At 33.4% G+C, this 12,641-nt stretch overlaps 1 protein-coding gene across 1 annotated transcript in view; it reads right to left on the bottom strand.

Annotated features, from left to right (window-relative positions):
* Ziz (dedicator of cytokinesis protein Ziz) overlaps positions 1-12,641 on the bottom strand; it is a 61,311-nt gene that overhangs the window by 42,648 nt on the left and 6,022 nt on the right. Inside the window, exons 6-17 of the mRNA XM_085955833.1 lie at positions 10,837-11,035; positions 9,804-10,107; positions 9,490-9,707; positions 8,045-8,235; positions 7,092-7,336; positions 5,493-5,692; positions 4,400-4,523; positions 2,453-2,713; positions 2,174-2,287; positions 1,714-1,896; positions 846-983; positions 461-659 (exon numbers count right to left, since the gene is read on the bottom strand). Coding sequence (XP_085811959.1) covers positions 461-659; positions 846-983; positions 1,714-1,896; positions 2,174-2,287; positions 2,453-2,713; positions 4,400-4,523; positions 5,493-5,692; positions 7,092-7,336; positions 8,045-8,235; positions 9,490-9,707; positions 9,804-10,107; positions 10,837-11,035 — 2,376 coding nt within the window. The remainder of the gene's footprint in view (positions 1-460; positions 660-845; positions 984-1,713; positions 1,897-2,173; positions 2,288-2,452; positions 2,714-4,399; positions 4,524-5,492; positions 5,693-7,091; positions 7,337-8,044; positions 8,236-9,489; positions 9,708-9,803; positions 10,108-10,836; positions 11,036-12,641) is intronic.

Genomic DNA, 12,641 nt, shown 5'->3' with positions numbered 1-12,641 from the left:
AGAAGTATACCTAGTGTCATATTATGTGTGTATATATTATTGACATGGCAAGAAATTCTTATATGGCAACGGTGTTTCTTTACGAAAGAACATATTAGATGTAGATATCAACAATATTTGTTAATAAAATAACATGTCATATTTAATATTGTTGGATATTCACATTTTCATATACAATCGATACATAAAATAATTATCCTCTGTCGGAAATAAGTAAACAATATTCAAAACTGTTTATTTAATTTTTGTTTAAAAATGACAGATATCAGATTTTCAGTTATTCATTACGTTACTAGTCTTAATGGCGGCGGTTTGTGCACATGTCCTTCAAACAGTTAAATACATAGTGTATTGCGATTTGTGACATTCGATACATCTCTATCTTATTCTAGTAACAAATCAGGAAATAACAATGTTGAGTTTGTATGCACATGTATGTTTAATTTTGTGTATATTTTACCTGTGCACCAATTGTCCGGTGACAATCGGTTATGTTGAAGAGGAAGATTGAATGCAACGTAATGTTCGTGACAACATATGACTTGCAAGAAAATGAATTTGAAATCAAAAAGCGCTTTAGGATCTCCATGTTTAAATTTGTCAATGTAATTTTTCACTAATTTGAAGACAAATCCTCTGTCCATGAAGGTTAAGCATTTCTGAAAATTAACATTACAACTCATTGATCAGGATTATTTATTTTATACGTCATAACAAATACATTTTAATCTGGAATTAAAATTGATAGAGAACTGAGACTCGAGACAAAAACCATACAGATTTCCTTAGTACTAAAACTAATTTTAAACTAAGAAACATATTACGCAATGACCATTATTACTCACTTTGAGAAAAATTGCTAGATTTTTATTAATATTATGGGTTTGGACTGGTTGTTGAAGAACATAAGATGGCTCCAACGCATTTATAAGTTTTTCTATATGACCATGAAATGATTCTGTAAACCGTTCACTTCGGCACATCTGAAATAAGAGACATGAATGTAGAATTATAATGCTTGACACTTTCACGGTTTTTCGGTGGTCACTGTGTGTTTTACCTCATTCTTCCTTGACATTATAGGCACGTTCCAGAGGCCATTCTCAAGAGATAATGTATTAAAGTGTACTGATTAAGTGTGCAAATAGGATACGTTTAAAAACATCATGGCTTCCAGGTCTTTCAGCGAAAGCCAATCTGGTATTTCTGGTCACAGTAAACTGTCGCCCCCCCTTTTCGAGTGGCATCCACATTCAAGCACCTGACAGTACACTTCAACACATCATTGAATGGTAACAAGTCCAAAACGCCGAAGAAAGAAGGAGAAAGAATATAAGGTGACAACCCAAAAAAGATAATGTGGACATTAAAATAAAATCAAAAATAATTGTTTATGGACATCACAAAAAAAATTTGAGGAATCCTGATGCCACCTATAATTCAAATTTAATGTTATCTTGATTTAAATTACAAAGATGGTAGTCATCAGTTAATGAAAATTTGAAATACTCACTGGAATGAATTGGAAAAATATGTAAGGAAGACACCCACTTAGTTCAAAGAAATTCAATTTTTTTAATAGGCATGTTACTGAGGTGTTTTCAAAGTTATGTAGGTACGTTTTCATTTAATTCTTAAATGCTGAGTAGGAGTCATGATGATATTTGTGCAGAATTTACAAAGTATACATAATTAAAAATAAATTTGATATACCTTTATTCTGCCAGTATTGATCATGTACTGCGCCATACTTTTAGAGATGATTTGAAAGAAGAACGACGAATGCTGCATGAATTTGTGTCCTAGGAGGAAATCCTGTTGGTTGGATTCCACAAATGAATGGAGAGGAGCCATCAAATGCTCATGGACTCCATTACCGACGCACAAAAACACATACTGGAAAACAATAAGAAAACATATCGACATATGTTACAATTACTAACAGAGGATGATTGAGTTAAGGTATAGCAGAAGTGCATGTTGTGTAGCATGTGTAGAGATAGAGCGCAACGGGTTAGTTCAATGGATAACAATTATTATTCTGTTAATATAAAGTCCACTGTGTGGAGGCTCGGATGGTCCATTTACGAGCGAAAGTGATAATTTACTTTTATATATTATAGCAGATTACCTACGTTCTGACGTTGATAGAGCTGAACAAAGTATGTGTTACCTTGATATAGCTTTCAAGTAAATCTTTCTTGCCGGCATCATAAATCATCTGCACTAGGTGAACCATCAGACGTACTACTTGAACTCCAACATCTGATGTTCCTTGAACAGTTGTCTGAAAAAGGAAACAGTTTATCATCGATAAAAAAAATACTTATTCTTCAATAACTGATACCTACATATTATATCTTTTACTATAAAATAATATTTTGTTACATTAGCCTTCATGCCATTTTAAAGATGTAAATATTTTATATATGTTTGAAATTTCTTGGTTTACCAATAACTCAAACAGCAAATTGAAGATGGTGGGAAGAAAGGGTATCAATGTGGAGAGCTGAATTGCGTGGGCGGCTTTCAATATCTTGCAGGTCTCCGACTCAGACGGAGTGGCCCCGGGCTGGGTCTGCATCAGCTTCTCCGCGTGGCAAAATAAATTGTGAAGGTGCTGGTCTCGTGTTAGCACAGTCGAGTCAAGCGTAAGCGAGCACCGGAATAGAGCCTTTTCACCGTCTATCCACACGGTTTCTGGCCCCGCATTCTAAAATAAGACACTTCAGATTATAGCGATGGTTTTGGGTATGGAAACTCCATGTGTCTTCACCTTAGCGGTAGTATGTATACAAAATAAACCATCAATAACTAATACAGTACAGATTAAAATTTGAATGCTGATAGATGACCTGCAGATTATGTTATAAAAGCTTTATGGCTACATGCCAAAAATTTAGAAAATATTATTTTTTAACTTCTCTATAAATGTGTCAGAAAAATTGTTTATTTTCTGTTAGCATTATGTAAACACAAATTCACACAATATTAATATTGAGTTTGATGAAATAGTTTACCTCGATCGTGGTGTGTAAATATATTGTATAACCGGGGCTCAATGCAAGAAGTGTCCATGTACAAAAATTCTATTCTATTCTCGACATCGATAATTTTTTATTCTTTATAAAACAACATCCATGTTGTTCCAATGTCTGATGACAGGCAATTTTTACCAGAAGAAGTAAGAATAGACTTATGTAAATATATTGTATAACCGGGGCTCAATGCAAGAAGTGTCCATGTACAAAAATTCTATTCTATTCTCGACATCGATAATTTTTTATTCTTTATAAAACAACATCCATGTTGTTCCAATGTCTGATGACAGGCAATTTTTACCAGAAGAAGTAAGAATAGACTTATGTTGTTGATAGAATTGTATCCGGTATTGCACGATGTTACTTAATTAATATATATTTCTCTTATTTAACAAAACAATAATAATTACATTTTTCAATATCAAAATAATCATATTTTATTTAGGTGAAAATAATTCTGTCAGCAATAAAAGTCAAACAAAAGAACAGCAAATTTAAATCGAATTCATAATAATAAAGGTGTTTTTGAACGATCAGTTTTGCTGTCCGATCAGTATCCGTTTCAGACTACTTTTCTAATTTTGTTTGAAATATTATTATTTCTTCTGAACGGACAACAGAATAGATGTCTAAAAGGACCTTTAGGTATATGCAAACTTTATTTTAATCTGTGGCAAACATTCAAAATTGGAAGGAACCTAAATATAGGTAGATAGACTAATTACAATATTATATTACCTACCTATATTATAGTCACATAATATTTACTCTTCTTTCTTTAGGCCATGCCCGATCCTAATAGGTTCATATGGGCCTCCACAGAGTGGAGGTTTATATTAAAAGATTTTGTTTTTAGGAGAAATGGATGTCAGCCACTTGCTCAACCTATTAGGTCCATACTCTGAGTCATACACAAAATGAAAAACAATGTGTACTTGCCAGACCCAGGATTCGAACCTGGGACCCACGACGCTATAGGCCGACGATTAAGCCGCGCGGCCATCGCATGGCTCTTACAGCTATATAAAATCATTGTATTTTGTCTATAGATATTAGTCCTACCAACTGAATAAAGTTACCTGTCATTACCATTTTCACAAACTGACCATTATACTTGACATTATACGTACAGAGTAATATACTCGTTGTGAGGCCCACGGCCGGCAAATATTGACCATACGTCGACGCAGTGGCGGTGTTTCTACATGCATCGAAGGGCCCCAACATTCGCGATGCTCGGCTCAAAGTGAAAGGGGTGCTTAACAAGCTGTTTTACTTTCACTAATCATCCGCATATTCCTAAAATTTGACATGAGTACTTCTTGCACTGAACCCCGGATAAATATTGTATCACTTACTCCTTTGCCTAAACCCAGAGGTTGAATTGACAGATAACCCGAAGCAAGATGTGTGGCGACAGGTAGATTTACTACTTCATCAATCAGTTTACCTGTTTTTGAAAGTAAAGGTATCCATGAATACCTGAAATAGAAGAAGTGCTTTAATGTAACTATAGTCTCTACCATAATCGTATGGATTTATTCAATAAGTTGACATCTACCAGAAAAATATGAATGTATGTTCATTATTTTATATCACCATGTTTGTTCCTGAGAGGATCATAAATGGTCCTCCACAGAATGTTGTATTAACAATTTTTTTTAATGAGAAATGGATGTCAGCCACTTGTTCAATCTAATATGTCTATACTCTAGGTACAGCTATACATTAAAAAACAATACTATGTGAATTTTGCCAGACCCCTGGTTCAAACCAGGAACCCACATCATTATAAACTGACATGTTGGCCATCGTAAAAGAATAATAACCGTGGGGTTACTGCCAAAAGTTGGTAAATCTCCATATCGTGTTATGGTGTAATTACAATTTGAAAGTGTGACATGCCCCACAAAATCAAGCATAATGTTAATTTCTTTGTGCTGTAAATATATCGGATGGTCTTGAATTTTTCTTTCCAGCATACATATTTATATATAGACACATAATCCATAGTTAACTCTAAATACCTAAATTGTCGACTTACTAACTTTTGGCAGTCATGTTTAGTGTTATGTTATAGTTCATGTTATGTCAATAGTAATGTTTTTCTGATCAGTATCGACTTAGTGTGGCAGCTGGTGTATCTTGACTATAAGACTACATATTTATTGGGTGCGGGATCCAACCTAACCATACTTTTAAGCCGACGACTGAGTTGGGCGAGGTTCTATGACATGTTCTACGATGTTTCTTTTTCTATGGAGGGTCTGGTCAGTTGGCCCGAGTATGGTCAGGTCGGATCCCGTGTCCAATGCAAGAGTAGCCTAAGCAGGGTGGGTCAGTATAATACTACATTACACATTTACAAATATAAATAACCGGAATATCAATATTTATATTTCAGATACAAAATAAATACATCGTTATTGGTGTATTATAAAAAATAATTACCCGACACATGTTTCAACACCGCAATCTTGCTTCTTTGATATATCACACGAGACATGGTAAAAAGTAAACAGAAGATGGTGATTGGCTGTTAAAAGAACTGGCAGACGAATTTTTACTTCTTCCGACCAATAGGGACTCGTGTTGTGATGAACGACAGGGCAAAGTTTTTTGCTTATCATTCCATTAATTCCATATATCAACTGAAAAGAATATAAAAGCAAACTTATTGTATTTCAAGTCTTGCATGGTTTTAATTGGCTGACAATATGTATGATACTTTTTAATAGTAAAAAAAATCTACATTGATTGTAGAATATTGGCTAAAAGAAAGTCAATGTAACCCAGTGTTGCCAACCGTACTATAATTATAGTATTTGTACTATAATTTTGGTCCACATACTATGTACAATATTAAAAAGGTATATTACGCCTAAAATACTATAATTTTGAAAATCGGAAAAGATGTATTTTTATGTTCAATATTTAATTTCATATTTTATATTTTCATAGAACAAATTGGTGCAAAATACTATAATTTCGTAATAGAAGAAAATTTGGTGAGCCGAGAAAAAAGTTACTCGGAAGACATAAAAAAACCCTTGACAAATCAGAATTCCTTAAATTCGCCAGTAAGCTATTTTGGTGGAAAGAGGTACATACCTACCTAAATAAAAAGAGGGTCTCGAAATTTTTCAAATTCTGTTTATTTGTTGTGAGGAACAAGAAGCCTATACATTTTCAACAGATGACAACGTGTACTATAATTTTTTCTGGAATACTATAATTTTTTGGACCGCGTACAATAATTTGGTGACAAAAAGATGGCAACACTGATATTGTAACCATTAAAATAATAAATGAAATTTAAAACATTTATGCAAATTTCCTTATTCAATAATTCTGATTGCAATGGGAATACATATTGTAATTTGTGTTCACAATTAAATTAATTTATCAGAGTTATAAAAAGAAATCATCAAAAAGAATTTATTCAAAAACAATTATTAGGTTTTTGTGGTAAAATATTATCATATTGAGTAGGCATTAAAAAGATAGCTTTGGAAAGAAATTGATACAATGATATCAAAATAGCACAATAACATAAACACCGGAAATAGATAATATGTAATTTTATGATAGTAGCGTAAAAGATACATTGCAATTTAAATGCAAATAATTGGCACTTCGTAAATGACAATTAAATGATCCAGTATTTCACGATTATTTGTTTTTATTGGTAATATTTACATCATCACTGTGTCTTTCTTTCTTGATGTACCGGGCTCGTTAGATAAGGTTAGATTCTAACCGCAATTCTTAAAAGACAAGCTGGTAAAAGACATTGACGCAAACGCTACTCTGAGATATGTATGGATCAAAAAATTACCAGAAAAACAGATCTTTGTATTTGCAGAGAGAATTGTATAAAAATAACATCTGCCGATGGCAGTCTTGTTCTTCTGTGAATCTGCTTTTCTTTCTCAGTTTTACCTTCCTCCAACAGGCACTCTTCGCCACTGGTTGACAGTGAATGATACTCAAAGTAATTGATGTGAGTTACGTCTATATCGATAATAAATAATTTAATAATATACATACATTCAATGGTGTAGCTCCTTGTCCGTCGCTTTCTCTCAATTCAACATTACATGCAATATTTCTGGCTCTGGCAAATGATTTTTGGGAATCAAAGTTGAGCATAATTGGATACACGAACAGGTGATTGACAAAAACACTGTGTGGATGCTCTAGACACGTGTTGATAGTGGCAATTTCTAGCGAGCAGGGCGCGGTCGGGGCCATGGGAAACGGTTTAACTGGGGCCCATCCACAAGTTAAACTATCTGCAAAATACACAATTTCAAATTAGAATTCTACAATAGAATATTCAATTATATCTACAAATAAATTATGTGGAGCAGTTGAATTTATTAGTTATTGTGGTGCGGTAAAAATTAATAGTATCGATTTGATCAATAATTATTATGTATTTTCAATTCCAATTCTAGCTGTACCTATTCAACAATCATGGATACCGATTGTATTTCATATTATTCAAGCCAACAAGTTGATTATCATTAGTAAATATCTCTATACACACTTGTATTGAAGGGGGTGGAATGAAGCAGTGTTAACTCTAATTTTGGTTAAATTTGAGATGAGTAGGTAGGTCACCTTCGAAAATAGCCTCTAAGCGGTTTGTAAAAAAGTAAACTGTTTTAAAATTCAGCCGATAGTGGTATTTCCGAAACAATGTTATGATATGGTAAAATAATATCAATGAAAAATTGGCTGTATGTGAAATGCCAAATAGTGCACACAGACAACCAAATTTTGATAAACAAGTTATGTAAAGGATTCCTATGATGTATTGTAGTGTTTTCATAGATTTAAAAAAAAAAAAAAAATGATTTTTCTCAAAACTAATGAGGGTTGACACTGTTTTATTCCGGGCCTTTAATTATGCTAAATAATATTCAAAACTTTTTACATTCCATGTAAGAATTCACTCTTAAGATAAAATTGTAAATATTAAATTAAGGTAAACTTACTTGAAGGTTGTTCTAAGCAAGTCTGTATATTGATTTTAATCCAGCCAGGAATGAGTGTAAGTTTTGACATTTTATCTGGTTTCCGGTAGTCTGATAATATTTTCATCAAGTCCTCGTCCGCCATTCGACCAGTTTCTTGTCGGTAAATGGCCGGAAAATCAGGTCCCGTATCCAATTCATTTGTATACAGTCTGTAATTAGCCAAAAATAATTTATAAATCATTAATTCCTATTAAAAATTATCAACAGTAATGCCTCAACAAAAATTTTGGAGCAATTCTGACAACATCTATGAACCAAATTGATAGTTATTTTCTTGATAAAAATAGATGGTAGTCACATGTCGATGGAACATAATTATCCGCAAGGACACATGGCTTAGGAGCTTAATTGGTAAAGCACTCGCAGGGCAAGTGATAGGTGTGTGTTTAAATTCCACACAAATCAAGATTTTTTAGGATTATTTAATATGTATGTTTCTAAGTTTGTTCCAAGTTATGTATTTTCAATACAATATTAAATTAGTTTAAATAATTTTCTGTGTTTTAACAAGAGTATCTGACAGTGGCGAAGGGTGACTTTTGGAAAGAGGTAGGCTGTGGAGAAAGCACACTTGTTAGATATATTTAAAGGGAAATAAGAAGATAATCCGACATTACTACTGATGAATAGGTACACAAAAATTGATGAAATTTCAAAAGCTCACTGATGGTATAAAATTAAGCAATTAATTTGAATTATGTATTTTCCTAACATTTATAAACGCAAGATACGCTCAAAATATATTGTCATCTTTGAAAAAATCCGTTGTTGTGTATCTGTTCCAAAACAATTTTTAATTTAACCCGTAAAACTAGACATTTTAAAATACTTATATATTTAAAATACATAATTAGGTACCTATACTGTCTCTTAGTCTATGAATGAACTAATTCTAACTGATAAATAAAAATCAGGAGATAAATTATTTTATATTTTTAATAACAATCAATATTTATATGTGATTGAATCCCATAGAAATTATTATAAATGTGCACTTACGTAATATGTAAGCGTAAGCGCTCCTTAAATAGCTTACCGATTTCCTTTGGCCGCCCCAGACGTCTTGAAATTATGAGAAACAAACTCCATAAAAAAAAAGTTCGATTCACGGGAACATAAACCATAGAATATGTGAAGCGAAACGAGATGTCGCTTATTTTTTTAAACTTTCGAGAAATGCCATAAATAAATGGTGCTTATTGAAATAGGGGAAAAGATCTTAAAATTATTATGACAATTATACGATAGATGTCGTTGGACATATTGAATATATGTGATTATATTATTTATTTAATATGTCAATATAAAATTTTAAAATATTTTCTTAGGAAGGTAGGCTTTAAATAATCGCCTAGTATGGAGTCTTCGCCACTGGTATCTGATAGAATAAGTATAAAAATTACCTGAATAGTGGTTTTGCAGCCCAAGCGAATGGCATTTTGTATGTACCCAGTCTATTGGCATATGAGCGCACACTTCTGTGAACTTTAAGCCCCAGTCGGGGATCTTTTGCGGCCTTCACATAGGGTTCCGTAACTTGGTAAATACTCCCTTGTAATATTTTATCAATCCTCACGACAATAAAGATATCAGGGTGAGGGTTATTGATTGACAAAATAGCCTAGAAAACAATAATTATTAAAAATTATTTCATCAATGGCACTATTTAAAAGGTGTATCAAATTTTAGTATCAACCAAATAACAATATAAATTAACCTGTTTCTTTGATTTGAACCATTCGTCAGGAAGAGTTCGTAAATCCAATTTGGGGTCCGTATCAGAATGTTCGTGACAAATTCCCGAGTTTGTTTCATCGACGATCAAATCCCTTACGGCTGCATGGTTCAAGTCAAAATAGAAATTTTCTGTCAATTTTTTGCCGTTTCGAACGTCAAACAAACAAAGGTAAGTATAATAAGGTTCCACTTGACAAAGCAACTCCTTGTCACCGTCGATTGGCGCTTGAAGTCGAAATTTGACACTTTCACATTTCAGCATTATCCGCTGGCCAAACTGCTCTCTGAAATATTAAGAAATTACCCTTTTTGTCAATATATTAATTAAATATGCTATGACTACATATTATATTTCAGCCATTCATTCTATTATACAAATAATACATATTATGCATATGTATGTATTCTACATATTGGTTGATTACTTTTGCGTCTTACAAAATATATGTTTAATCGACATCTTCCAGATTACCAGCGGACTCGACGACTCACGCCAATCATCATGTTCAATCAATCGCAATAGCAATTACACACGATTCAGGTACCAATTCGATCACCTCAAACGCTTGTTTTAATTGGATATACGTTGTATTGCTAGTGTTTAAAATTATAACTAAACCATAAAATATCTATCGGTTAGTTTGGTGGCTTCACTAAACAGTCTTCAATCTCAATTTCTTGATAAATGCCAACGCTAATTATTAAAGATTGTATTTGGAAAAGTAAAAAATTGTTACTGTATTTATTAGCATATTATTTTTGCTTCGTATCGTGGCCAATGGTGAAAACAGTTTATTGAGCAATCTGTCACACCACATCGCGATATGTGAAATGAATTAATTCAAAATTTAATTTCTCAATCGTTCCAAAGTCGTTATGTCGGCAAATCTACTTATGTAATTTGGGTATAACATATTATGTAATTCTTAGTCGGAATTAATGCATTTCAAAAATTATATAGAGATTAATAAAGCTTGAAAATCAATTAGACACTAAGAAAGATAACAACTTACTTAAAGGCTTCCAATTGCGGTTCTGGAGAAGACGAACTGCTGCCGTGTTGACTTGTGAACAAATTATTCCGTGCGTAATTTCGGTTCAGTGCGATGGACGTTTCGGTTTCTTTAGTATAACTTATGAGTTGAGGGTTCATGCTGTGCTCGAGCCCCTTGAGGGTTCCGAAAATCGCCGGAGGCATATTTGGAACATTATCTGGGAGAGAGGAATTAAAAACAGGGTGAATTATTATCCAACTAAGGCGTTCTATATCTGAAATTCACAATATTACCCGAAATCTTTATTCTTGTTGACTGTGGAGCATTTAATTATCGCATTTAAATAACATGCTAATTATATCAAATGGCCAATTAGTTAGTGTACAACAGGTGTACCGTCCACGTGGAAAGGATTAATTCAAGCAGGGAGTTATTTTGTTTAGATCTTTTGAAATTACTTAATAATTGTATGACTTAATGTAATAGGAACTGAATTACGTAAATAAGTATGGACTTTCTAATGAAGAAGATTGTCAAGATGCCGAAAGGCGAAACCTGAGTAGCTAAAAACGATTCACATGAAATAGTACAAAACTCCATTAAAATTAAATTAAAATGCATTATAATGTGATTGAATGAGTGCGATTCGAGGTAGTTCCACTGAACTGTTTAGAATAGCAGTCGATAAGGATTACCCTGATGGTGGCCGATCTCCAATAGGAGATGGCATGAGAAGAAGAAGACATGATACGAGGGTGGGTCAATAATTCCTTAGAAAAAAGCATTAAAACACTTTTTATTTTTGTATTTTTTTTTTATTTCTCAACATAATCTCCTTGGAGCTCAATACACTTGGTTAGACGTTTCTCAATTTTTTTTAAACCGTCAGAAAAATAAGTTTTCGGAAGGTCCTCAAAATAAGCATTTGTCCGATCGATGACTTCTTCATTTGAAAAAAAACGTTGTCCACTTAGCCATTTTTTTAAGTTTGGGAAAAGGAAAAATTCACTGGGGGCTAAATCTGGCGAATACGGTGGGTGGTCGACCAATTCGAACTTCAATTCTTCAATTTTAGCCATTGATCGTAAACATGTGTGAACACGGGCATTGTCCTGATGAAAGAGGATTTTTTTCCTGTTTAAATGAGGCCGTTTTTCTTCAATTTTGTTTTTTAGCTGGTCCAATAAAGATGCATAATAATCCCCTGTTATTGTTTTTCCTTTTTCCAAATAGTCAACGAAAATAATTTCACGTGCATCCCAAAATACAGTAGCCATAACCTTACCAGCTGATTTTACGGTTTTCGCTTTCTTTGGACATGGTTTGCCTTCGCAATCCACTGCTTTGACTGTTCTTTCGTCTCGGGAGTATAGTGGTGTATCCATGTTTCATCTACAGTCACAAAGCGACGAAAAAATTCATCCGGATTGCGTTGCATGAGCGACAACAGGGCTTTAGAGGCCACCACCCTATTGCGTTTATTGTCGACTGTGAGCAAACGCGGCACCCATCTTGCAGAAATATTTTTCATGCCCAATTTGTCATGTAAAATAGAAATGACGCTACCTTTTGAGATCCCTGTAACCTCAATTATCTCACTCAACTTTAATCTTCGGTCAGTTAACACCATATCGTGGATTTTATTGATCATTTCTGGTGTAGTCACCTCTACAGGACGTCCTGAGCGTGGTTCATCCTTTGTTGATGTACGACCACGTTTAAATTCATTTAACCAGTTATAAATAGTTGCAAGTGAAGGAGCAGATATGCCGTGAACTAAATCCAACTCATTTTTTATTTCCTTTGCTGTTAACCCTTTTATA

This window comes from Rhyacophila brunnea, unplaced genomic scaffold (genome assembly GCF_057557595.1).
Source record: "Rhyacophila brunnea isolate RB1 unplaced genomic scaffold, BYU_Rbru_1.0 scaffold_5, whole genome shotgun sequence".
Taxonomy (NCBI): Eukaryota; Metazoa; Arthropoda; class Insecta; order Trichoptera; family Rhyacophilidae; genus Rhyacophila; species Rhyacophila brunnea.
The sequence above is the reverse complement of the archived record's forward strand: the minus strand, read 5'-3'. Positions and strand labels throughout refer to the sequence as shown.